General features: G+C 40.3%; 1 protein-coding gene across 3 annotated transcripts; it reads right to left on the reverse strand.

Annotated features, from left to right (window-relative positions):
- On the reverse strand, positions 1-27,631 carry cica (capicua transcriptional repressor a). 3 transcript variants are annotated; one of them, XM_077194923.1, is made up of 21 exons: positions 27,415-27,631; positions 18,365-22,080; positions 16,253-16,384; positions 15,954-16,107; positions 14,417-14,516; positions 13,939-14,121; positions 12,832-12,964; positions 12,431-12,718; positions 11,842-11,939; positions 9,807-10,650; positions 8,419-8,558; positions 8,161-8,321; positions 5,443-5,630; positions 4,871-5,281; positions 4,255-4,427; positions 4,005-4,129; positions 2,500-2,651; positions 2,258-2,389; positions 2,040-2,165; positions 830-1,135; positions 1-151 (listed from the first exon to the last, which is right to left on the reverse strand). In XM_077194923.1, the coding sequence occupies exons 2-20, from the start codon at positions 21,906-21,908 to the stop codon at positions 864-866; spliced, it is 7,356 nt and encodes a 2,451-aa protein (XP_077051038.1). In that variant the 5' UTR covers positions 21,909-22,080; positions 27,415-27,631; the 3' UTR covers positions 1-151; positions 830-863. The 3 variants fall into 3 exon arrangements, with proteins under 3 accessions (XP_077051038.1, XP_077051039.1, XP_077051037.1); XM_077194924.1 differs by having other exon boundaries at positions 1-1,135; positions 10,239-10,650; XM_077194922.1 differs by having other exon boundaries at positions 1-1,135.
- Between the last annotated feature and the right edge of the window lie 57 nt (positions 27,632-27,688).

Here is a 27,688-nt window from a genome sequence, read left to right on the forward strand (position 1 = left end):
TTTTGTATGATTCTTCCGAGGTTAGGACAATGTTTTCCTCTCTCGCTGTGAGTGTGCTGTGTTGTTGTTGTTATGCGATTGTGGCGGTCGCTGTAGCCTCTGTTTTCTGCTCCGCTGGTCTACGTGATTACGAGTCTTGAGTTTGTTGCTTCTGGGACAAAAAAAAAAACCTGTTGTGAATTTACAGCCCGTGCTGAAGAACAGTAACAGCCGATGCATGTACCCCGCCAAGGGGTGTAACATTTGCACGAAGACCCTTCTCCTCCCCGGCTATTGCTTTCCTCGGTCTCTAAAATTGAAAGTGCAAGCGCATTTGTCCCCCACCCCATCCCCGTTTTGAATTGAAAGTTACCGGTTCCTCAACCAGTCTAATTTCTCTTCTAAAACATTCAGTCCATTCGATAAAAATCTGTGCTAGCCCCATGCAGGGTCTTTACTGAGCATGTGCAGACAGGCTGGTTTGGTGCTGCCTGTGGTGCAGCATTGAAGGGCTCTAAAATTCTGACAGAAAGTGATGCCCGTCCTAATGCAGAGGTGGACCAATGACTGCCCCGACACCAGTGGCATATGCAAATGAGTGCGACCACATGCGCTATTTGTAATAGTTCCTTGTGCAAGTCATTAATGTGTGAAAGTGATATTGTTATGTAATTGCATAACGTGTGTGAACATGTGCGTGTTTGCGTGTGTAACTGTGCATAACAACAGAACATCAACGAAGTGAACGCAATGGCAACAAAATCAGTTCAATTAGAAATGAAGCAAAATCCACATAAGTGCTGTACTGTCAGCGGAAATGGTTTTACACGTTTCTACAATCCATCCCTACATTCATCTTTCATCCTTCCGTTCTCAGTCGTTCTTCATCTCGATTCCTGCGGATCGCCCGCGTCTTTCTTTGGCTCTTCCGTGGCCCTGCTCCTCTCTTCTGGCTCGGAATTCTCCCTGGGCGCTGGATTGGATGGTCCAGATGTAGAGGCGAAGTCAGAGCCGGCAATAGCCACACCTCCCACAATTTCAGAACTGCCGGCGGTCTGCATGATCTTCTGCCTTACCTCCCGAATCTTCAGCTGCAGGCACAGCTTGTTGGGAAACGTGTCAGAGTAGCGAGCTTGGAAGGCAGCTGTGGCTTGCGCTGTAATAAAAACATGAAATATGCATGCTAAGTTCCACCTTCCCAATGATGGCTGAGGAATTTTTTCAGTTGTTGTAATGTTAGCATCAAAAAACAAAAAAATTAAATATGAATAGCATTGACTGCTGCATTTGACACAACAAATCAGATATCTGTGAAATAGTCTAGAGAAATAGTATTTTTTTTATAATTAATGTATAATGTAAAAAATGTGTTCATAACATTACAATTCTAAATGTACACAATCATTTTTTCAGTGGTTTGAGTGGTAAGTTTTCTACAAACAAAGTATACTACTGTTTAAAAATTTGGAGATGCTTTTTAAGTCTCTTATGCTCACCAAGGCTACATTGATAAAAAAAATATAGTAAAAACCAGGGCTGGGCATTGACACAAATTCCTCTATTCGATTGCGATTCAAAAGTTTGCAGTACAGTACATGGCAAATTTCCTCAAGGAAAAAATATCACTCAACTAATGGTGTAAACTGTACAGGGAACCCCAGTTGGTACATTACTATAATATTAAAATTAACTGATTTTTATGCAACGTACATTTAAATTACATATAAAGAAGGTTTAATAATCATATTGTATAATAGGCTTACAATTAAGATGAATATGCAATATAGTGCATTCATTTAGCAAAATGCTCCACTCTAAAGTAATTTATTTCTAGCTGACTAATGCGTTTATGGACATTGAATGGCTTTTCTGAGGTAACAATAACATTACGTGACAATTATTTACAAGCTCTTTTATTGATGTCTTTCCGCGGTTGAAACACGGATTGAGAGATTACATGAGACATGATATGGATTTTGGTAAGTTGTACTCTATCTTTCAACATACCTTCTGATGTTCATTCATGTTTATTATACTGGGAGATGTTAACTTGATGTTACCTGAGGGGAAGAAGCCGTGCTCCTGGAAGAGTTGCATGACGAGTGCACGCCGCTGGTCCAGCATCCGACGCAGAGAGGAGGGCGGCACGCGGTCCAACTCCTCCAAAATATGCTCCGTCTCTCCAACTGATAAACACAGAAGACAAAAAAACATATATAAATAAATATCATTATGTATGGGTTAATGAGAGTGAGTTTATACAAAAAAATGAGCCCACCAGCCCTATCGAAGGTGAAGATGTCCCCTTCACACTTGGCAGCACTCTTGGGTGTGTTGGGCTCTGAGCTGCAGCTGGACAGGCGACGACTCTTCCTCCTTGGAGAACTGGGGTCGTCGGCGGAGTCTAGATCTAGGGAAGGGAAGAAAAGAGAAGATCAAAATCAGAAACAAAAACAAAAAGTACAATTAAAATAATGGCTTTATAAAAAAGATTTCATTATATTTATCATTTGCTCTCACCTGTAGAGTTCCTCCTCTTCTTGCGGTAGCTGCCCAGTATGGCTCTAGGGGAAGTTGCTAGACTCTGTAGATTGGGAGAGGGCAGCACCTCTTCAGGCTTGAACTCCGGCAGCTCTTTAAGACGCTCTTCAAAAGTGGAGCCAAACAGCGTCCTGAGAAAGAGCAAATATAGTTTTAGAAAATTAAATATAATGATGAATCTGACATATCAGCAGAGAAATAATGTACATCACATATACAGTAGTTCTTCAATGAGGTGAGCAGAAATGCAGGGACATGACTACCAATGACTACCATTTTGGCGTAAATGAAAAGAATAAGGGTTTTTTGATACATAAGTGCAAACAAATGTGTCACAACAATGCATAGGCTTAAATGTTCTACAACAGTCAGTTTTCCGTTCCTGGTCAAATATAGCCATGGCTGAGCAAACACTTGAAGAGAATCTTGAAGTGAAGTTAGTAAACTGTCAACATGGCAATGGCACATATATTTGAAGGTCTATTGAACCCTTGAGTACTAAGGTGAGTTAATAGTACAGTATCGCAAGGATGTACGTTAAGTATGTATCTTGGACCACATGTTTGCAATTCACTGGCAAAGAATTTACTTCATATTTTGTTTTTGGCCACCCGGTGATACAATTAATAATGTTCATGTCAATGTCTTCGATCAGAGTTGTAATTGTTAAATAAATTAAAACATATGAAACATAGAAAAATAAACAAAAAATATAACTGTTTTCTAGGCAACTAACTGAAATAAAACGAGTTTAAAGGGTTAGCTCACCCAAAAATGAAAATTTTGTCATTAATTACACACCCTCATGTCGTTCCAAATCCGTAAGACATTTGTTCATCTTTGGAAAACAAATGAAGATCTTTTTGATTAAATCTGAGAGATTTCTGTCCCGCCATTGACAGCTGCCACTTTGGTACTTCAAAAAGTTCATAAAGAGATCTTAAAACTAACCCATTTGAATAGAGCGGTTTAGTCAAAATTTTGGTTGGTTGGTGTTGGTTCTCGCACATCAAGCGAACATGCTTGAGCTTCCGTGTACCATATCTGATGTGTGCGTTGATGAATATTTATCGGAAATTCAATCTGTTCATCATTTAAAGCGATTTCAGAAAATCTTGATTAAACCGCTCAATTCATATGGATTAGTTTTACGATCTCTTTACAAACTTTTTGAAGCGTCAGTGTCAGTTGTGTAGCTGTCAAAGAAAGCTCTCAGATTTCAGCAAAAAGATCTTCATTTGTTTTCCGAAGTTGAACGAAAGTCTTATGGATTTGGAACGACGTGAGGGTGAGTAAGTATTGACAGAATATTTCATTTTTGGGTTAACGATCCCTTTAAGTCAAAGTCAAAATTGCTAAAACTTAAACTAAAAATAATGAACATAAAAGGCCATTTAAAATATGAATAAATACTATAATACTATATAAATAATACAATAACACTGCTAGTCTAGTCAACGTGTAATCTAGGGCAAACCACTCACTTGTCACCAGCATCAGCAGTGCTTTTCAGTGGAGGTGGGCGGAACTTGGCCTTTTTAGCTGAAGGAGTGTCAGTCTGCAAAGGCGGTGGCGGGGGGTCCAAAACAGAAGATTCCCTGCACCCTGACTGAAAGAAAAAATTAAATTTGATCAATGGAGAACATGGTGATTCGATCTTGCACAATGAAGTTTTGTATGAGAACTATTTAAATTGACCAAAGTTGGATTGTACAGCTGAAAAAAGCATCTTACTTCTCGACTCTCGTTTTTGTTGTTGGTCTCAGCTTGAGTCTCTGTCTCTTCTTCCATTGCTCTTGGTGTTTCAACTCTCTCTGTTTGAGACAGGCCCCCTCCCACATCTCTCACATACTCTCGCTCCAATTTGCTCCCTTTCTTTCCATCCTCCTTCCCTTCGCAATGCTGACCTGTTGAACATTTTGAATTTGACTTTGAGAGACTGCAAACCCATTCTGTATGAGACAAATGCTTGATCAATATTTAATAACAACTGCTGTTAAAGATGTCAAAATGGACAAAATATACTTTTGAAGCATCTTTTGAAGTAGCGATGGATGGTATAACCAAAAGCTTATGGTGCAGTATAAAAAAATACAATTCTTCAAAAGTCACTTTTGATAAATTGAATGTGCCCTTGCTAAATAAAAAGTATTATTAAAAGAGTATAAAAGTATTCAAAGTATTATTTGTAAGAAAACTGACCCCAAACTTTTGAATGAAATAGTCTCACAATATAGTTGTTTTAATCTACTGAAATTAATGTTAAAATAAAAAAAATTAAAGAGAATTTTGAAATTTGTTTAATTTTTTTTTACTACTGTACAACTGAAGTTTATGAGGTTACTTTTACCTCTATGTTTTTGTGATGTACAGATGGGTTGCACCGATTCCTCCAAACCACTAGGTGGCGCCTGATGTCCATCCTTTGACACCACCAGGTCTCTCTGTTTCTCCATCTCTTTCCTAGATTCTGCTCCTCTCTCGTTTTCCATTTGCATGTTTACCTGAGACTGCAGCTGCGCATCTGTCTGCGTGTGCGGTTGCGCAGCCACGGCTGAGGAGGTCTTCGCTTGAGGCGTTGAGGATGATGCCGGAACCGCTGTGGAACTTGGTGTGCTTTGTGGCACGGCTGTCACTGACACAACTCCTCCGGCTAAGCTGGGGTAAATGGCGGTCACAAGTTGACGGTTAGCTGTCGAGGCTTGTGCAGGTTGTGACAATCCGCTCGGGGGTGGGCATTGAGCCAGGAGGGGTGGCTGACCTGTGGTAGAAATTTGATCATGTTTGTCATACAGTCTTAAATATGTGTTGGTGGTTTAAAGAACTGTCAGCTATTATACATTGGTCCGAAGTCAAACTCCGACAGTTAATGTTATTCCCCATACCCCTTTATAACGCCACGTGGGGACGTAACATACTTACTTGCGACAATAGGCTGAACCAAGGCCTGACCAGCTGGGGCAATGGCAGTAAAGCCAAGAGTCGCCACTGGAGATTGCAAAAAAGATGGACCCACAGGTGACGGGGTCTGCTGGGTGGAAGAGACCGCAGGTGTAGAACCCAATGGCAAAGGAGTCGCAACTCCAGGAGTGGAATGGACATATGTGATCCTGAACAACAAAAGCACAGCAGAAAGTTAGGTTTTCCCAAGTAAGTACCTGGATCTTTTTTAACAATCCTGTCAAAGGAGCAAACGCCTTACCCTAACTACCACTAAAGTCAGAGGATGAACGACTGAAAAAAGGAATAAAAGTATTCACTTTTACACCGTTTTCTAAGTTTAGTTTTAGACACAGCTTTTGTGTTTTGACCCAAAAAAGTCCTTTAAATGCAGTCATTGTTTCTTCACGTCCAGAAAAATGTTAGTTAATTTTACACAGACTGAACTGGCACATAATTTTAGTAAACGACAAATTGCAAGGGATATGATTATATATATATATATATATATATATATATATATATATTAATTATATTATATATATACATTTTTACAGCATTTTAATAGAGTAAATCATGCATTAAGAGCGTGCACACAGTAGTCTAACTTAAACTGAAAAGGCAACATCACAGTGAATGCACTCTCTAAGTGTGTTTTTGTTTGGTTTTTGCAAAGTGAGGGACATAATTTACTTGATAATGTCATATTGCACATCGTTAAAACAAAAATTACAACATTACTGTAGATGTTGTGTGTGTGTGTATATATATAGAAGTCCTTCTCAAAAAATTAGCATATTGTGATGAAGTTCATTATTTTCCATAATGTAATGATACAAATTTAACTTTCATATATTTTAGATTCATTGCACACCAACTGAAATATTTCAGGTCTTTTATTGTTTTAATACTGATGATTTTGGCATACAGCTCATGAAAACCCAAAATTCCTATCTCAAAAAATTAGCATATCATGAAAAGGGTCTCTAAACGAGCTATTAACCTAATCATCTGAATCAACTAATTAACTCTAAACACCTGCAAAAGATTCCTGAGGATTTTAAAAACTCCCAGCCTGTTTCATTACTCAAAACCGCAATCATGGGTAAGACTGCCGACCTGACTGCTGTTCAGAAGGCCATCAATGACACCCTCAAGCAAGAGGGTAAGACACAGAAAGAAATTTCTGAACAAATAGGCTGTTCCCAGAGTGCTGTATCAAGGCACCTCAGTGGGAAGTCTGTGGGAAGGAAAAAGTGTGGCGAAAAACGCTGCACAACGAGAAGAGATGACCGGACCCTGAGGAAGATTGTGGAGAAGGACCGATTCCAGACCTTGGGTGACCTGCAGAAGCAGTGGACTGAGTCTGGAGTAGAAACATCCAGAGCCACCGTGCACAGGCGTGTGCAGGAAATGGGCTACAGGTGCCGCATTCCCCAGGTCAAGCCACTTTTGAACCAGAAACAGCGGCAGAAGCGCCTGACCTGGGCTACAGAGAAGCAGCACTGGACTGTTGCTCAGTTGTCCAAAGTACTTTTTTCGGATGAAAGCAAATTTTGCATGTCATTCGGAAATCAAGGTGCCAGAGTCTGGAGGAAGACTGGGGAGAAGGAAATGCCAAAATGCCTGAAGTCCAGTGTCAAGTACCCACAGTCAGTGATGGTCTGGGGTGCCATGTCAGCTGCTGGTGTTGGTCCACTGTGTTTTATCAAGGGCAGGGTCAATGCAGATAGCTATCAGGAGATTTTGGAGCACTTCATGCTTCCATCTGCTGAAAAGCTTTATGGAGATGAAGATTTTATTTTTCAGCACGACCTGGCACCTGCTCACAGTGCCAAAACCACTGGTAAATGGTTTACTGACCATGGTATTACTGTGCTCAATTGGCCTGCCAACTCTCCTGACCTGAACCCCATAGAGAATCTGTGGGATATTGTGAAGAGAAAGTTGAGAGACGCAAGACCCAACACTCTGGATGAGCTTAAGGCCGCTATCGAAGCATCCTGGGCCTCCATAACACCTCAGCAGTGCCACAGGCTGATTGCCTCCATGCCACGCCGCATTGAAGCAGTCATTTCTGCAAAAGGATTCCCGACCAAGTATTGAGTGCATAACTGAACATAATTATTTGAAGGTTGACTTTTTTTGTATTAAAAACACTTATTTTATTGGTCGGATGAAATATGCTAATTTTTTGAGATAGGAATTTTGGGTTTTCATGAGCTGTATGCCAAAATCATCAGTATTAAAACAATAAAAGACCTGAAATATTTCAGTTGGTGTGCAATGAATCTAAAATATATGAAAGTTTAATTTTTATCATTACATTATGGAAAATAATGAACTTTATCACAATATGCTAATTTTTTGAGAAGGACCCATATATATAAAATCATTTAATTATTGTCACAGTATACATTTTTTTGTCTCATTTTCTTTATAACTGACGAAAATAAAAGTTTGTCCACTAACACATTTGTCAGTCATTTTGGTATCAGGTGCCCCTAACCCCAGCTCAAACCCTACCCTTTCTGAAACTTTACAGGATGTTGTCCCAGGACCAACAAGGATGTTGATCCAGGAACATGTCCTACTTGGCACAGTCACTAGAAAGTTAGGTTAGGTTAGGTTATGTTATGTTATGTTTCAGTACTCAGATGTCTGGCAGCAGTTTTAAAGAGACAGTGGGCGGTAGAGTACCTTGTAGGTGGTGGCGTCAAGAGCACCGTCTGAGGAGGGGTGGGCCCTGGGGCCATGACAGTCGCGGTTGGCATAGAGACAGGAAATGAGCTGCCGGTATGCACTGATCCACCAGGATGGACATTTGTTTGGACCACAGGCATTGGTGCAATTTGAATGATCTGAAAAGCAAAGAAGCGCATGAGTCCGACTCATCTATTGTTGGTACAATAAATACTTCCTGTTTATGTAGCAGGGAAGTAACTCAAGTCAATCTACCTTATTTCCTGGTTGAGCCCCATTTTGAACAGGAAGAGGTGGGCCCACCAGGGAAATTGGCTGCGGAGGTGTAGATCCTGTTCCGACAGTTGCCATGGGAACAAGCATCTTGCTCTGCAAGACTGGGGACTGTGCTTGAACTGTGCAGAGAGATGAAAAGGACTGATATAGTAGAGACCGAGAATAGATTTGATGAAGTGCCTAATTTTCCAAACACTGTGTGCAAAATCCTGATCCCTCTAAGCTTGAGAAACCTCATTAAACCTCTCAAAATCATGAATAAAAACATGCTAAAGCTCACTCTGACTTGGATGTGGACACATCACATAATTAACAGGGTTCCCACATGTTTTGAAATTAATTTCAGAGACTTCATGAATGAGTCATTTGTGAACTGATTTATTGAAAAGAACCAATTCACTCACACATCAAATATTGGGCTTGGTTTACACAAATAGCAATATCTAGTCCAGTGATTCAAACCAGAGGTTTTGTTTTGTTAAACCAGAAGAAATATAAAAATATTAGGGTTGTCAAAAGGTTAAAAAAAATTACAAATTAAAAAATTAAAAAATTAAAATTAAAAAATTAAATTCTTTTTTTCTTTTTTAATTAAGCTAATTATTTTTTGTCATTGTTATGGAAGATAACGAGCTAAATGGAATTCATTTCAGGTTGGATGTCAACAAAACCTTGATTGATTGAAAACACCTGTGAATATATACTACCATTCTAACATTTCGGGACAATCACATTTTTTTAAATTTAAACTAATACTTTTATTCACCAAGGAAGCTTTAAATTGACCAAAAGTGAATGCAAAATATATTTGTAATGTTATAAAATGTTTATATTTCAAATAAATGCAGTTCTATTCACTTTCTTTTCTTCAAAGTATCCTGAAAAAAAAAGCTTCTCCGTTTCCACAATAGAAAAAGCAGCACAGCAGTTTTCAACATTGATAACAATAAGAAATGTTTCTCAAATCATCATATTAGAATGATTTCTAAAGGATCATTAGACACTGAAGACTGGAGTAATGATGCTGAAAATTCAGCTTTGCATCACAGGATATTTCAAAAGATATTCAAATAGAAATAATTATTTAAAATTGTAATAATATTTATTTCAGAAAATCATTATTTTATGATCAAATAAATGTAGCCTTGGTGAGCATATAAAAGGATTCTATCAAAAACATTACGACCCTAAAAATTGAAACTGTAGTGTACACTAATCAAACCAATATACATTTTCTAAACGAAGAAAAATTAAGTGAATAATTTGCATATTTTAAGATTTGATTAATTTTCAAACTGTGGGAACCCTGAATTTATCTTAAATCGCACTAGATTTCAACAAAAACATTTAGCTGCTTCAAATCTCACCTCCACCTCCTGGGCTGACTCCTCCTGCTGGGACTGAAGCATATCTTATCCCTTGTCCCGCCCCCGAATGGACACCATTGGCCAGGGTCACATGGTTGGGTGTGGCACTAGGCAGGGCAAGGACGCTGGAGGTCTGCTGGGAGGAGGGACTGTTGGGATTGGCAGTTGCAGGCAGAGTTGGAAGGATGTACTGCACCTGTGTTACAGGTTTACCGCCACTAGAGGGTGTGATAGAGGCAGTGGGGAGGAACTGGTGATGAAGTAGGGGAAGGGGTACTGCACTGTTACTAGGGGCTCCGTTGCATGGAGTAGGATGAGGTGGGGAGATGAGCTGAACAGTGGGTTGATTTGGGAAGGATCCTCCCAAGACTAGGCCAGTAACTAAGCCTCCTTGCCCATTAGGTTTAGGAGAAGAGGAGGAAAAGTACCCACCTCCTCCTGCTCCACCGCCACCTATCAGTAGCTTGAGCTTCCCGTCTGGAGGTAGGGTCCCATCAACTGGTTTGCTGGCGATTGGGATAGGGGTGCTAGTGATGGGTCGAACAACATTGGTCACTATGGTGGGGGCCATCCTTACAGTGCCGTGTGAATAGTACGTCCCTGCATCATGCAGCAAAGTGGTATTTATACTACTGATGGAGGCTGAATTAATATGGAACGGAACATGTCCTCCTCCACCTCCTCCTTTCCCTTCTTTGGGCCCCCCATTATTTAGCTCTGCACCACCCATCCCTCTCTTTTTCTTCTTCTCCAGGTTCTCTTCACGCCCTTCTTCATCTTTGTTGCCAGTTGTGCCAGCCAGAGAGAACGCCAAAGAGGAATGGACTACTGGTTGGAAGGTGCGCTGAAAGGGAAATATAATTTGTTACATCAGACTACACTGATAATTTCATTCACATTCTAATTAAAAATTAGGTTTGTGCTGGATTTGACGTTGATGACACTGTGTGTTGTAACTTTACGAGATGTGACTATTCAAATGTGGGGAATAGAGAATATGAGGATTTAAGTGAAAAACCACTTCAACTTCCTACATAAGTCTAATGTATGGTTTCAGAAGACTTGGGAGTTACATTACATTTATTCATTTGGCTCAAAGAGATGTTGTGCAAGAGTCATATGGACTACTTTTAATGTGCTTCTTTTAGTCCTTTTTGGATAAAATGTGATCACTACTTATTATTTATGTATGGAAAAGATGCATGAAAATATAATGAAAGGCAACATATCTAATTTTCATTTAGGTTAACTTGATTTACTAAAATAACTAAAACTAATATAGATATAGTAAAAATGACCAAAAACAATAAAACTAATAAAAGTAAAATGGAAATGCAAATACTGTTAAAAACTACAATAGTATTGTATTGATAATAAAATAACACTGGTTTGGAATGACAAGAGGATGAGAAAATAATGACAACATTTTCATTTTTGGGTGAACTATCCCTTTAAGGCAAACAATTTGGTCAGTGAACCATCTAAGAGAAGGAACGACATCTGCTGCCTTGTGGATTTATCCATTGGCGTGGAAAACCTAAAGAGTAAACCCTCAAGAAATAGTACTTACTTGTCAGACAAACAAAGATGCTGAAATAATCTGGTTTTATAAATAATAATTAGATGAGAGCAAATATAATTTTTGTTGCTATGGTAATAAGGCTTATCTCATTTAAAGCATATTCCTTAACAAGCGATCCATAGTCCTTTCTCCAATGAAATATAAACATAAACTTTGTTCTCTAGACAACATATCACAGCTGGATGAGGACAAATAACAGTGACATTTTTTTTTCAAACATCAAGATTTTATCTTATAAATTGCACAAATGTATAATGGGAAAGTGTCAGTTAGTTTTAAAGAATAAAGATTGCATGTAGTACAGAATGTTTATTAATTTAACCCCCCACCCCCAAAAACACTGCATGTATAACAACTAAACAGAAAAAATGTTTAAAATAGTTTTAGTTGAACTATAACTGAAACACTCTGGGATTGTCATGCCAGCCACCCATGTGATGTATTTAGTGTTACCTTGCTGTCAGCCTCATCTGTATGGTCGTTTTCATCCTCGCTGTCTGTCACTCTCTCTTTACACTTCAGGTCAATGGAGCCGTCTGCAAACGAGTCTTCTGCGAAGGAATCACACGTTAGCTGTGAGACCAGGGCTTGCATATCTCACACTCATGAGTCTGAGAGAGCTGAGCAGTGAAGGGATTTTGCCTTTCTAAATTCACTGCATGATGTTCTGGTGGTGCATCAGAGAGCACAGAGCTCGTGGGAGACACAGACTCAAGAATCAGTCAGGACTGACTAATAATAAGACAATGAGAATGGAACGCAAAACGCTTGTAGCATCAAAAAAAAATAGCTGAAAGCATCATTTTCTGATGGTGGGTACATTCCACATATAACAGCATTATCTACACATCAGGGGTTTTCATCACATCCAAAATTTGGCTTATAAAATGTATATTTGACATTAAAACATCATTACAGATCATCAATTTTTCATTTTCAGAAGAAACTATTAGTGGTGCTTGCATATGCAAAACATGCCATAAAGATGCTACGGAGTTCTGCTATCTTATTAACAAAGATGTATATAATGCATGTACTTTACCTATGACATCATCATCCCCCTCTTCACAGATCACCATATGCTCTTCATCACTGGTCACATCCTCACTCGGCTGTTGAGGTTGAGCAGGGGTGTGTGGCTGAAATAGATCCGCACTTTCCAGATCTGTCTCCTCCTCCCTCCTCTCCAGAGTGTGCACAGCGCTCTGGGAAAAGGCGCGGGCCCGTTGAAGCTGCCCGCCCATTGATCCTCTGTGACCGTCAGATCGAGGGGAAGTCCAGCTAGGCCCTGCTCCTTTTTGGTCTGTCCCCTGAGATGTGGAATGGGCCTCTGGGGAGACAAAGAAGGTTAACTCTACATTAGTAGTGTTTCACACTACTGTGCACTCACAGTTTCACAAGACCAACAAACGCCCATGCATATAAACAAACACCCACACAGACCTGTGCTTTCAGACACGCTGCGCTCGCGAGCTTCTTTGGCCCCTGGAGTTCCCCGGCCCTCAGACAGGGACTTCCTCCTGTCCTTGTTACACCATTTCCAATCAGGGTGAGCCCGGAAATGAGCCTCCTTCACCTAAAATAGAAAAAGAGAAATACGAGTATGAAACTTAACAATTACAAATAATGTAACAGAATGAATAAATAAAGATTTTTTTTTTAAATGTTGGATCATGCACAATCTAATTTCTAATATTTTTACATGAATGTAATGTGCACAATTTTCTAATTGATTAATTTCATAAATGTATCATTACTAAATAGTATTATTAAATAATAAATGATTATACTACATATACACATTACTGTTTTACTTTTTATATTAGCATTTGTGGTAAGATTTTTTTTTTTACTTTTTTTTTTTTTAAGAAGCAAACATATTTAGCAAGGATGCATTAAATTGATCAAAAGCGACAGTTAAGACTTTTACATTGTTAAAAAAATGTTGTTCTTTTGAACTTTCTATTCCTCAAAGTATCCTGAAAAACATGTATCATGGTTTCCTCTAACATATTAAGCAACACCACTGTTTTCAACATTGATAATAATGTTTGTTGAGCATCAGATCAGCATATAACGATTTTTTGAACGATCATGTGACACTGAAGACTGGAGTAATAGTGCTGAAAATTCAGCTTTGCCCACACAGGAGTAAATTGCATATGAAAACATATTACAATAGAAAATAATACTATTTCTCAATGTTACTGTTTTACTGTATTATTGATCAAACAAATGCAGCCTTGATGAGCAAAAGAAAAAGCATAATGTTTCAAAAACATTTAAAAAATCTTATCAAGTCAAACTTTTGAACGGTAGTGCATATTGGCTTCAAACTGGTCATCGGCCATAGTGCTGCTTTCCAAATATTTGCATCTACAGTACGTAATGTATATTGACCGCTGTAAAACTGTTATCGGTCTACCACTAATTCAAATGCAAAAACAAGTTTCAATTCCATGTTATAAATTTGTTACAAAAAAGAAACCAGTGACAACAGATTGGCATTATATTTTCCTCCTGTGCAATATTTCACAAGTCTGACTGTACCTGGAAGGCAAGATCATGATACTTCTGCTTCTCTTTGGGTCCCAACGCATACCACCACTCGCCCAGTATTTTACTGACAGTGCGGTTGTCCTGGTTGGGGTGCCGCTGATGAACCACTGCACGGTGCCTCTTACTAAAGATCATAAAAGCGTTCATTGGCCGCCTGATGTGGTCCTTTTCCCTCTTTGTGTAGGTTCGAGAGAGACAGAAAGAGAGGAGAGATTAGAAGCACAGACGATAATAAGGGAAATTAATGGTTACAAGTACAATGCTTAACAATTGTATCCTAAACCCCTTGACAAGTGTCTGGGGTTATTTTTCTGCCCTCGCTAAAAGCGAGGGGGAGAGGTACCTCCAGTACTACTCAAAGAAAACCAAGCAACTCACAAAATTTCCGTATTGCATGTCACTATTGTAGCCAACTAAGGCAAAACCACAGAATGAAGACACTAACAGGAATAGAAGACTAAAAACCTACCTTCTTGTCAACATCTTTTGGGAGTGCACTGAGAGATTGTGTACGCCTTTTCACTGGGCTGATGGATGGAGCAGGGTCTTGAGCTACAACTGGAAAAAACCTGAAAAACATTTAAAAAAAAAAAAGTGAAAATTAGATTTAAAAAAAATAGTGTGCAAAAAAGAATCAGATTTAATTTGGTCTCAAAATGCCTTATAGAGGTGGATATTATTTTTGTTTTTAGGGGTGGCCTTTCTAAAGATGTAAATTGTTATATATATAAATATGGCAGTGATATAAATTTTGTGCTTCGTTGTTGTGGTGTTGATTCACATTGTTTATAGATTGTTGTGCAGAGTGATCAAAAACATTTCAAATTATTGCCAAAAGCTTCATTGGCCAAACAAAATGAACTTTATTACAAAAAGAAGCGTTTCCTATCATTGTGTTCTTGTGTTAGCAATTGTTGCCTCCAAAGAAAGATGTGCAGCGATCAACACTTTGCATTAAAAATGGCCTCACTTGTAAGGAAATTGCTGCAAAGAATATTGCACATAAAGTATAATTTACTGGATCAAGATCTTCAAGGAGAGATTCAACTGCAGAAGGCTTCAGGACATCCCAGAGTGTCTAGCAAGCGCCAGGACCGTCTCCTCCTGTGGATTCATCTACGGAATCATGTCACTACCAGAGCAGAGCTTACTCGATATTGGCAGCAGGTGGGTGTGAAGAAAAGGAAAACATCAATATAGCGCTTTGGCATTTAGAAAAGCGCATTATAAATAAAATGTATTATTATTATTATCAAGAACAGACTGAAATTATGCAGCAAGTACAAGGACTGGACAGCTGAAGACTGGTGCAAAGGTATTTTCTCTGAAGCTCGCTTACGACTATTTGGGAAATCTGGAAATATCAATTGTCTGGGGAAGGGAATGTGAACGCTACCATGAGTACTGTGTCGTGCCAACAGTGAAGCATCCAGAGAAAATTTATTTGTGGGGTTGCTTTTCATCTAAAGGAGTGAACTCTCTCACAATTCTGCCCAAAACATTGCCAACATGATGGAGCACCATGTCACAAGAGATCATTACATTGAAATTTTGTAACGCCATCAGTCAGGATTTGGGCCAGAAGCTGATATCCAGCATGCCAGAGCGAATTGCATAGATTATGAAGAAGAAGGGTCAACACTGTATATAGTGATTCCTTGCATATATTGAATGTTGTTGTTTTTTTTTATTAAAAGCCTTTAAAACTAATGAAATGCTTATCATCATTTTCCAGTACACCATAGAAACGTGAAAAAATAATCTACAAATACTGAAGCAGCAAACTTTGCAAAACACAAAATTTATATCACTGCCAATACTTTTGGCTGCGGCTGATAGGTGTGGGCGATAAAGGGAGATAACATTAAAAAAAATTGGTTCATATTTATTAAATCATAACATACATACTTTATGGGGGAAAGATTTTATTTGAAAAAATGTATATATTGTTTCGCCCACGCCTATTAATACATTCTTCAGGAGACGAGATGCAAATGAATATTTACAGGTCGTCAGCATCACTCTCGGTCTCACTGTCGCCTCCTCTCTCCACGGGTGGGTCTTCAGCAGAAGGAGGGGGGCAAGATGGGGAACCTCTCTCTGGTGCTGCTGGATGGTCAACAAGTCCTTCAGTAACAAGGGCAACTCCACAGCGAGGTTCTGCAAGTTTATTCAGTTTCAAACTAAAATCAACTAAAAACATCAATGTATATTCTGAATGCGATTTTGTGAATATGCTATGCAGTCATACAAGAAAATGTTGCAATGTCAAATTATAGTGTTCGATTTTTCTATCAAATGTTACCTTTGCTCTGATTTACAAGTGTTAGGCCATCTGCAGGCTGCGTGGACATTTTTGTTTGGCTGGTCTCCAGAAAAGGAACCAATGAATGCCACGCAAACACTGGCACAGAGCGGGGCTCCACGTTGGTCCAAACTAAATGCAGAAACAGACAAACCTTTTATATATACACACACATGATTGTTTTGGAAAACCTACAGCCTCTCTGTTCTCGTTAGAGGGAACTGTTGAAACAGCACCCCTCTGTATCATAATGAACTTGAATGAAAGCCATTCATATACATATGTCTGTGTATCAATGAATGGTGACACTGAGAATGTGTGTAACATGTCCTAGGCATTCAGTGAAATGTATATCTCAAATTAAGTACTCATGAGTCATGAGTATCAGGGCTGTCCAATCATCCTCTAGTCGTGCATGTCTGGGCAAGTTCCTGTGTAACATTTCAGACATGCTGCAACTGTCTAAAGAAACACTGACCCTGAAAGCACAGGGCATTCTTCACTACACACACCCAAACACACCTGCTGCTGACAACATACCAAAGTTGATTAGCCCCCTTATTTTACAGTTTCTAATAGGAAATAAAAAGTGTTTGTTGGTGTACTCCATCTTGCAAAACAGCATATTCTAGCCTGCACAAATGAGTCCAAACAAAATTTGTATGTTTCTCTTTCGTAAAATAAAATATAAACAAGCTAGACAGAAAATTAATATAGATAAGATCAATGTGAAAAGAACTGATCTGAGCAAGGTGTGTGACATTGTGAGATCTTCTCTGAAAAACTAGGGAATCTATTTCAGGAGAAAAAATTAGGCAGAGAAAGAACTTTGACCGTGGTAGACTTTTTTTCAGGATTTAGAAAGTTCAAAAGAACAGCATCTATTTGAAAAAGAAATCTTTTTGTAACATTATACATATTTTATTGTCACTTTTGATCAATTTAATGCATTGATCAAATGCATTGCTGAATAAAAGTATTAGAGGGGTCATGAATTGATAAATAAACATGTCCTTGATCTTCTGACATATAAGAGGGCATTGTACTATAAAAATATCCTGTAAGTTTTAAAAACTCAAAACTTCCTCATTAGTACAAAAACAGCTTTCATTGAAACCAAGGTCAGAAAACAACTCGTTTCGGATTTTCTCACATTATTACATCATAGTGCGAGAAAAAAATGTCTCTGCAGAAGATTAACACCTACTTTTATATCATTGCTTCTTTAGCCCCGCCCACTGATTCGAACATGTAGTCGTAAATACGAGAGAGATGCAAACAGGATTACTCCAGCAACAAAATGATAGAGATGCCTCTGAGGATTACAAGACGCTTTGCAGTGCCAATTTGTGGAAAAACACAAGTCACAGAGTTCATTCATAAAATTCTGTGAACAACACACAGCATCCGTGTACGTTCGAGCACATGCGCACTTTGGTCAGAGTGGTAATAATGCGATTAATGTGTTTACATGCCATCAGTAAGACATAACAACACGTTTCATTTAGAACACGACACTGCAAATGACATTGTGTACGTTTTTCACTTTATCAAAAAGGATGAACTATGAATAGCCTATAGGAACGACAGTGCGATAAAAGATGGTACATTCATAATTCCGTTTTAAACGAAACAAAGTCATCCTTTGTCAGTTATAACTGGTAACAGTACTTACTTATTTTAAAATGCAAAACTGTTGCCCAATCATAGCAGTGGGCGTTTACTTCCGAGTCTTGAATGTGGCACACCCATCAAAATGGAGTGATCGAAAGAGAGGGTCAAAAACAGGATAGAAAATAGCTTATTACTTCTAAATTATTATTATTGTTGATGTAAAAATCTTGATAACATTATATGTGGACCTCAGAGAACATTATAAAATAAAAAAAAATGCAGTTCATGACCCCTTTAATTTAACAACAAAAACTATATATATATATATATATATATATATATATATATATATATATTACACCTTATTTTACCCTAAACCTTTGAACTGTAGTGTTTAACCATAACTCTGTGGATGAATATGGTGATCAATAATAAGTAGTAATTATCAATAATAATTAGTGTTCTAATTGTTTTTTATTTATCTTTCATGATTCTTACCAGTGCCAGGTCGTCCCATGATGATGTCTTTGCGAGGAGCAGGGTGAGGGGACTCGGCTGGCAAGATGAGGGGCAATAGGGCTGTGGGTGAAGGATGACAAGCCACAGGCTGTGGAAGAGCACCACCTGCATCTGCATGGCCACCTGATTTCCTCTCTTGCTCTTTACTTCCTGAGCCAGATATTGCCAGGACAGGTCCAGTGTTTGCATTAGAGGTGGACACATTTAAAGTGGAAGAGTTTGAATGGGTGGGATGTCCAGGAGCCACAGGTGTCAATGACTGAGAGGAGGTCACCAGGACTAAGGTGGGAGCAGGATTGCGGAGGAGAACAGCTCCGTTGGTGGCAGCGCCGTTAATGGGAACAGGGGCCTGGAGACCCACAGCATGGTGAGGAGGCTGGCTGTGCTCCCTAGAGCGTGAGCTTCCTCTACGGCTCAGGGGACTATCACTGAATTTTGCCAACGGCACATCTGGGTTACGAACAATGACAGGCGAATCGCGTAGGGGAACGATACGACGTGGATCTTGAGGCAGGGGTGAGGGTGGTGTGGGAGAAACCAGCATTGGGGGTGGAGTGGAGGCAGCAGAGGATGAGGGTCGACTTGTGATGTTCCTCTGTCGAGGGAATGACAGAGAAGAGGGGGTGGTAGGCTGGCTTTGGGGGGAAAGAACCCTGAATGCTGCTGCGTTGAGGCTGAAGCTGGGGTCATTGAGTTGGGGATCAGATTTCGCATAGTCTGACGCACTGGGCAGCGGGGGGTGTGGGGCATCCAACTTGCGTTTACTAGGGCTCATGGGCACAGTAAACGTGAGGTTGGTCTGAAAAGTGGGCACAATGCCAGAGATGTGGCGCTCACGTTCTGTGCCGGGGGTGCCCGGGATCTTTGTGCCACTGAGGTGGCGTGGGCGGCGAGGGGTCAGAGGTGAAGGTGCTGTGATGGGGCTAAAATTAGCTGGGCGGAAGCCAAATAGTGTGGGCGAGGGGGAAGGTGCAGGGGAGAATGGTGACTGATTGGATACGGGTGAGAATGAGGGCGTGCATGAGCGAGAGCTGCCAAGTGAGACCAGCATATTTGCAGCCTCGCACTCATCAAAGTCAAAGCGGGATATTTCACGTGGCAGTTCTTGCGGCATGAGAGAGGTCATCACCAGACGCGGTCGAGAGTCCCCGCCACGACTGCTTGCTTCACTGCTGTCTCGTGAGTTGTCGTCCCAGTCATACTCGCTGCTGGTGCGTCCACCTAGACGAAGGTCAGGTGTGAGAGTGCCCGTGCTACTGGCGCCACTTCTTTCTCGGCCCACCCCGCCTCCGGCTTCCATCTCCTTGGTGCGCATGGAGAGATGCCGTGAGCAGTAGCCGCGCCGCTGTGACTCCTTTGAGCAGCCTTCACGTGAACACAGTCTGCGCCACTGCTTGCCGTTGAACTTCTTGCGGATTCCTGTAGGGGTGCATACCACATCTCCCTTCTTGTACTTCTGTTGAGCGGCAGTGAGGGGTGTGCGGGAACGTGTCGAGGAGCACGAGGATCCAGAGCCGCCCCCTGATGCACCATGTGAGTTGGAGCTGGGGGTCTTGTCCAGGGAGCCTCGAGAAGAGCTTGGAGGCAACGGAGGCAGCTGGGGTGTGGAGGAGATGACTGCAGCACCTGTGGCTGAATCTAGGCCCAGGAGCATAGGGGGGTGATTTGGGTGAGGAGCAAGGGGCAGATGGGGTGCAATTGGGGTGCTAAGCCCTCTCCCAGGGCTGAGGTAGTTTGGTTTAGAAAGAATGTGCCGATGCTGAGAAGAAACACCAAGAGCTTTGCTACCCATGGCTGCAGTGATGCCGCCATCCCTTAGCTGACTGAGACGGCTGACCTCCATGTCCTCCTCTGGGGTGGATGGATGAAGAGGATGATGCTTGTGCCTCTCCCTTTCTCGATCTTGTTCCCTTTCTCTCTCTAAGTGCATATGCAGGTCTCTCTCCTGATCCTTCTCTCTGTGATGATCGTAGTCTCTGTTTGGGGCTACACTGAATACAGATGTGATGGCAGTGTTAATGGCAGAAGACGAAGAATGGGATGAGGTGAAAGGTACAGTGACAGGGTGCAACAAACTCTGAACTTTAAACGCTGTCAGTCGAAACACCTCCATGTCTTCTCTTTCCTCCCATTCTCGTTCTCTTACCCTCCTACCATCAATCCCTGGCTCTGCTGGCTGGGGTGGCTCTAGGTCCCAAGGAGGAACCAGGAGGCGAAGATTTTGTCGTGATACCCAAACGGCCTGAGCACTGATGGCCCTTCCATCATCCTCTAAACCTCGCCTCTCCTTTCTCTCATCAGATAGTTCCTCCCGTAGCTGGACACGATATGGGAAAGAAACAGCTGGATGTTGATCTACTTGAGTGATTATACCTTCTCTGTACCACTGTTGGGCTCCCTCACTGCTCTCATCACCACCTTTAAAGGGGACGCAAACTTGTGTGCCTATAGCCACCGGGGCAACACCAGGAGGTGACGCATCTAGAATGAGGTCAACAGAATCAGTAGCCACTCGAAAAGGGTACTTGCATATGGTCTTTTCTCCATTTAGCTGCACCTCCACACTCCCATGTGCCTCACTAACTCTCCGTACGACACCAGTGCGAAACACTCCTGACATACCCCGACCCCGATCGTGAGGCCAGCCTTCCCCTAATCTGGGACCCTGTCGAGCCAGAACTCTCTGATTCTTAAGACCTTTAGCGAGGACTCCGGCTAACCCAGATGACAGGCTCTCCTGTGAGGGTGTTGTGCTATGTGCTTGTGGCTTTTGAGAGTCGGAGTGTGAATCACATCCTGAAGCTGTTACTTCTAGTTCGGCCGAGTGTTCGCTGGCCGTATCGGTTGAAGAGCAACGCTGTGGGCTGGATACGCTCGTCCCATCCTTCTCTCCACACTCACCTGCAGTTCTTACTGTGGGCCCCATTGTGTTGTTGTGTCCATAGTCAGCGATGCTGTCCACAGCCTGCTGGCTTTGACTGTGTGGGTCTGTGTGTGCAGCAGAGGCAGCTGGAACCTGGTTAGCACCAGTACTATTGTGAGAGCTGCTGCTGCTCTGTGGGGGTGTGCTGGGAGTGTTGACATTGCCATGGTTTCCGGCACAGTGCTCCGAAGTGTACTTCTTCTTGGGCACGCGGGCCTTAAAAGTGGCCGTCTTACGATTAGACGAAGGGTTGGGGCTATTGCTGGCACTGGTCGTGCTACTGTTGCTGTCACTCTGTGTTCCACCAGACTTGGAGTTCGCGGGGGGTTCATCCGTCTTCCCGAAATCCACTGCTATATTGAGGACCCCATCACTGTGGATCCCCTCCTTTTCTGGAGACCCACTTCTTCTCAGAGGCCCCTCCTGTGATGAGTCAGAATTTGAGGAGATATGTCTCTTGGGAGAGGTAGTTGAAATTTGGGGTATTTCCTCAGTTTCTCTCTTCTCTTCCTGTGGGCTACTATCCACCATCCTCCTCTTTACTCCCTTGGCACGAGTGGAGGGGGGCGACCGCCTTTCTTGCTTTTTAATGGGCTTCATCTTTTTTTTGCTCAAAGAGAGTCTCTAATCCTCCTGATTTCCTGCAAGTCCCAGCCTATCGATATCTTCCACTCTGTTTCCTTCTTGCATCCCGCCCCTTCTCTGTCTTTTTCTTCTGTTCTTGTACAAGCCTCTTCCTGTTTGCGATATACTTTCCTTCTTTAATTAAACCCTGTAATAAAACAAATGAGATGGATCAGTTTTTTATTCAGACCTACAATCCCCATATAGAGAATAGGGAGTATAGAATACAGCATAATTAAAAAACAAGTTAGTGCAATGAGATTATGTTTTAAGTTAAGTGCCTAATCTAACATCATAAGAGTGATATTATACATCATAGCCTTACAACGTGGATATAACACAACTTAATACTAAAAACTTTGACAAAGACAGAATACAAAGAAAAATGCTTGCCCAGACAAGTCACACACACTTTTGTTTTTTGGCTGGATTGGAGGAGGCGGGGGAATTCCTTGTTCAGTGGTATTTCTGTGACTCTAAGGTTCTCTCTCTCGCTCGCTCTTTCAAATGACCTTTTTACATTCGTTACAAAGGCAATCCACCCCTACAGTCCTCACTTCCTGTCACAGCACTACAACATCTCAATGTACAATACCATCCCTACTTTACTACCATACACATTACTACTTACACATTCTTTCCTCCTACCAAAACACCTTTTTTTCAGCATCCAAACGTACAGAGTGGATTGTGTTTAAAACCCAATTGAGATATTTTATGAACATTAATGTTTGCATAAATATATTTAGACACTTGGATGGAGCTACAACCTAGTTTAAATACAGATTACAAATAATCCAGTGTAGTCAAATGAGAATTAATTGAAGCTTTGAATATCTCAAAAACTGCATGCAGGGTTTATGACTAGGCCTAGGCTATAAAATAAGACTGACTGCTGGTTTTCATTAAATTAAGGATGTGTATCTAATTTATATTATGGTTAAAGGTCAGGACATGAATGACCTCTTTTGATGAACCAATGCATGCTCGAATTGACGAAGATGTAACAGATCATTACAGGTCCGCAGTGCAAAACTGTCCCATTCTTGTGAGCAGAACCCACAGAAACCACACTGCCATTTGCACTGTAAGACAAGTTTGCAGGCAATATGCAAATCTGATATGCAGTATATTACCTTCAGTAAGAAAATTATATCGTAAAACACTTTACTAAGACATGTTAAGACTTATATTGCCTGGGCATGTAGATGAGTATAGTTTTTGGGTCACTAAACTATTCTAATACATTTAAGATAACACAAAGTGCAAATAATGAAAGATTCTAGCTATTTCAAGGTGCACTCAGTTTTTGTCTTAAAAGTACCACTGACTGGATTGGGTTTTATACTGAGATCACTCAATATTTATTTATTCATTTGCTTATTTATTTATTTTTACTCAACTCATTAGAGGTCTTCTAGGGTCCTGAGATCTGTACCTGACTGAATTGTCCCGAATCCAACATCCATAAATCAGTTTTTAAGAAAAAAATAAAAATCAACCTGAGACAGCCCCAAGAAAAATTACCCCAGACCCAAGCCATGTTGCCAGACAATGTAGCCTATAATTTGTCAAAATGTGGGAGAATAAGTTTTCCGTGGATTTTCACAAATTGTTTTATCTGAGGAAAAACATCAAAATACAGTTATGGTTTAATTTTTCGTTAGTTTGATTTAGTTGCTTATTTTGATACCAACTGCATTTAGATGGTTTTCTTTAATCGATTTCTGGCAACAGTACATCGATTTTCTGCTTGGTCAAGTAATTCCAAGTAGACAAGCCGCTCACAAGCTTTATGTTGCACCTCAAATAAGAAGGACGTAAATTGGTAATATTAAAATGTAGGGCTGCAGGATATATATCGTTTTATCATCGATATCACGATGTTTGCATCTGCAATGTCAAGTATATGGATTGTAGTTGATTGATCGTGGTTTGTAAGGCATGTGATTCGCAGATTAATTATATTTAATTTATACAGTGAAGACTATGCACTATGTTATTTTACATTTATTCAATTTATGTATCTAAATACTGATTTAGGCCTACCTGAAACACAAAGCACTGCTTATTTGTATCTTTGCTCTACTGTTTTTATCTATACTTGAAATTCGTACATAATTTTTCTATGCAGATGCACTACCCTACAAAATCAACCCAATCAACCTAGAATTGTTAAATCTTTAAAAATAGAGCTAATCAAATCATCTGGTGAAATTATTTTCATATCGCAATATTGCAAAAATGTAAAAGATCACAATGTCATTTTTTTCTAATATCGTGCAGTGCAGCCCTATTAATAAGCAAATCCCTGCACTCATTCTCTCTAATTGGAATTGAAAATGTAAGACTGATCACTTCTTGGTTAACTGCAAATTGGTCAAAGTAGTTCTTAAGACACAGTCTTAACATAGTGGCTAAGTTTATGCAGCTGGCCCCAGGTCTTGGGTTGGACCTCGGGTTTTGGATCAATGTGGACACTTGAAGACCTCTACAACTAATCCTTAGGGTATGTTTACACGACAACAATGTACTTAATACAGAAAAGTTTTTCCTTTGCGTTTTTCGAGTACAGACCACAACATTGTAGTAAAATAAGCCTGCACAATTTACATATGAACGTGCCCAGGGACAAAGGAAAGGACATACAGAGAGCATGCGCTTTCGTTTCTGCTCTGATAGCCGCAAGATCATGTCGAACGCTGTGAGTGTGTTAGAAATCAGGAATGGTGAGAGAACATTTTGCTTGGTACGTTTTTCGTCTTCATTCCAGACTTGGGTCTCCAGTCAACAAAGTTCAAATCCTGTCTGTCTAGTGCATCTTAATACCAGGTGTAAACAAGGCCATAGACTGAACACGTAATACGCATGCTCATGAAGTCTCTGTTTTAAAAAATTCACGTTTTTGTAGTTTACATGAAGACGATCACAGTTTTCAAAAACTTGCACTTTTAATCCCAATTTCAAAAGATCGCGATTTAAGGCCCCCAAAATGGCGTTTTTGTGTAAATGAACAGCCAAAACACATAAAAGGTTTGGGGTCAGTTTTGCAGTTTTCATACATTTACATTTTATAGGCTAATTGGTTAACAAACAAAACCCAAATGTGCCTGTACACCATCTGATCACTGTGGTCAGTCATCATGACGTTACTAAACACACACGCCCACTGTAGAGTCGGACTGGTGTTAGTGTTGACATCGCCGACCAGCCTGGACTTTTAGCAAATCGAGACCAATAGAAGGCAGACGTGATGATTCACGTGTGACAGGTTTTTAGCGCGATAAAGGATCCAATTTTGAACTTGTAGGTGTATATTCAACTGACCTCTATACTGTAGCTACAACTTATATTTTTGCCACTTTGGCAAAGCTTGGGAGAGTGACCCAACTCTCAAAACGTGGAATACACTTGTGGTGGTATATGACTCAAAGGCTCTTTGTAAATATAACTGTAACTGAGAGCACAATTGAATGACTTAATTGAAATTGAATATGCCACTACTCTTGTCCATCATCATGTGCACACTGGCCTGACTTGGACATTTGCGACTTTTAAACCATTCAGACTGCATTCTGGTATACTCGTCTCTGACGGCTGCTTTAAGAGGTTTGAATCAACAATTAATCAGTTTTGACGGCAAAGTTCTGTGTTATTTCCTACTATGTGTATGTAAGAAAGATGTACTGTAGTTCATTTTGAAGTTAAAGCGCATTATTATTATTGTCGTTCACACAAATTAAAAATTTTCAGCTTTTATGGTGTGCGAGGGTTCAAGTCTTAACATTTTTGTCATATTCGCTCAATTTGTTTTACTTTATTTGCCGTGTTTTGATCCGTTTTCCTGCTGTATTGTTCTCCTCGCAGGGAAATTTATTCATTTTTATCATTTTATTTTGTCATCATTATTTAGTTTTAAGGAGGTAAATGGTCTTTATAAACCGTGGTTGTGATGACAATAGAATTCCATCACATTCATTTGGCAGTGAATGTTTTGGGCATGTTTTGGAGAGTTTTTGGGCTGGAAATCATTGACCCAATCTGGCAACACTGATGCGACCCGCTTCATGTAGGGGATCTCATGTATAACTTTAATGATTTTGTAAATCAAACAGTATATCATGGAACTAGCAACACCATGGTGTTTGATTTAAAGGGATAGTTCATTTACTCACCCTCAAGTTGTTCCAAACCAGTATGAGATTCTTTCTTCTGTTGAACAAAAAATAATATATTTTAAGAATGTTGATAACCAAACAGTTGACGGTAGCCATTGACTTCTATGGTAGGGGGGGAAATACTATGGAACTGTCCGGTTACATTCTTTAAAATATCTTATTGTGTATTCAACAGAAGAAAGAACCTCATACAGGTTTGGAACAACTTGAGGGTGAATAAATTATAATAAAAAAAATTTAAAAAAAAATTGAGGTTAACTATTCCTTTTTACACTGGTCAAATGTATACCCTGAATGCTATAAAAGTCATTTTATGAAGCATCTGAAATACATAAATCAATTAACTTAAATGTAAATAAATATGTCTGTGTAAAAGTTCTGTGTAGAATGTTTAGAATTGGCAAAAAAATAAAGTTAATTTGCAATGCACTAAACTTTGTCGGCTTGCTCACTGCACTCACTGACCCTTCAAGTAATTGTAACAATTCAATCTTATAATGACTAGCCAAATGCACAATAATAAATGTTCCCATGCAACAGCAATGAGTCCAAGTAAACACAAATGTCCTGAAACAAAATAAAAGCCCTGTTTCCCATCAACAGTGGTGCTGCTGTCGTCGACTTGCGAAAGTTTTGCTGAGTAGTACACCGCCGTATCTGTGTCAAGCGCTTTTATTGGTCGTAGTGCCCTACTCTACGCTTACAACCACCTACGACACTGTCGAGTGGTGTAGGCCTTCTCCATAACACAAGGCCGCAGAGCAGTTTCCCGTCTTCCTCAGGCTTCTGAATCGAGGGCGACGGTCGCCGTAGAAAAAAACAATCTTTCTCATATATGTGTGCCTATAGGCTATAAATATGTAAACATCCGCAATAAATTGACTGAAAATGTTAATGTAATATAGTCAAGTTTAAATAACAAAACAATCACCTTATCTTTATGTAAAGAACTATGGATATAAGTGACAGTCCCTGAAAGGTAAACGAATACACAAAAGCAGTTTGTTGAAGCTGTAACTGTAGTGTCACAACAAATATTTTCAGGAAAAAAAGTTTTTAGGCTGACTCTGCACCTCCACCCCTCCCTTTCAATGTGTGAGAGAGAGTGTGTGTGTGTGTGTGTGTGTGTGTGTGTGTGTGTATATGTTCAAATGCTTACTCCGCCATTTTATACAATCCACTAATAAAAAATAAATAAACTGACAGCGAAATATTGTAGATAGATCCGCGACGTAAAGGCAAAACACAGCATTAAATATATAGGCAGATCACTGCAGTACTGCAGATCAAAGGTTTCAACTCACCCCGTGAATATTTACAGTGCCGTCGAAATAATGTCGATGCGAGAACCAAGCCTATAAAACCATGGAATCCCCGAGAAAGGGTTTGCAAAGAAATGTTTTTCTTCCGCAAATAAGAAAAAGTCCAGCCGTTAAGGTTCCAGGGTACTCTACAGTCGCAAAATGGTGAATGAAGGGACTAAGCCTTGACAACCAGCGCCATCAGCCAATCGGCGTTCACAAAAGGGTACAGTAGCCTGTCGGTATTAGGGTAGCCTTGATCGAGGGCGGAGTCATC

This window comes from Siphateles boraxobius, unplaced genomic scaffold (genome assembly GCF_051911475.1).
Source record: "Siphateles boraxobius isolate OS27281-9 unplaced genomic scaffold, OSU_SipBor_1 33, whole genome shotgun sequence".
NCBI classification, from domain to species: domain Eukaryota; kingdom Metazoa; phylum Chordata; class Actinopteri; order Cypriniformes; family Leuciscidae; genus Siphateles; species Siphateles boraxobius.

What these genes read in the sequence shown, in the direction of transcription:
- cica (XM_077194923.1), bottom strand. Translation starts at nt 21,908, where the DNA reads ATGAAGCCCATTAAAAAGCAAGAAAGGCGGTCGCCCCCCTCCACTCGT. An exon ending in ATCATGATCTTGCCTTCCAG is followed by an intron (nt 12,965 to 13,938) that starts GTACAGTCAGAC and finishes TTTCTATTTTAG; the next exon opens with GTGAAGGAGGCTCATTTCCG. An exon ending in CTTCACCTTCGATAGGGCTG is followed by an intron (nt 2,166 to 2,257) that starts GTGGGCTCATTT and finishes TGTGTTTATCAG; the next exon opens with TTGGAGAGACGGAGCATATT.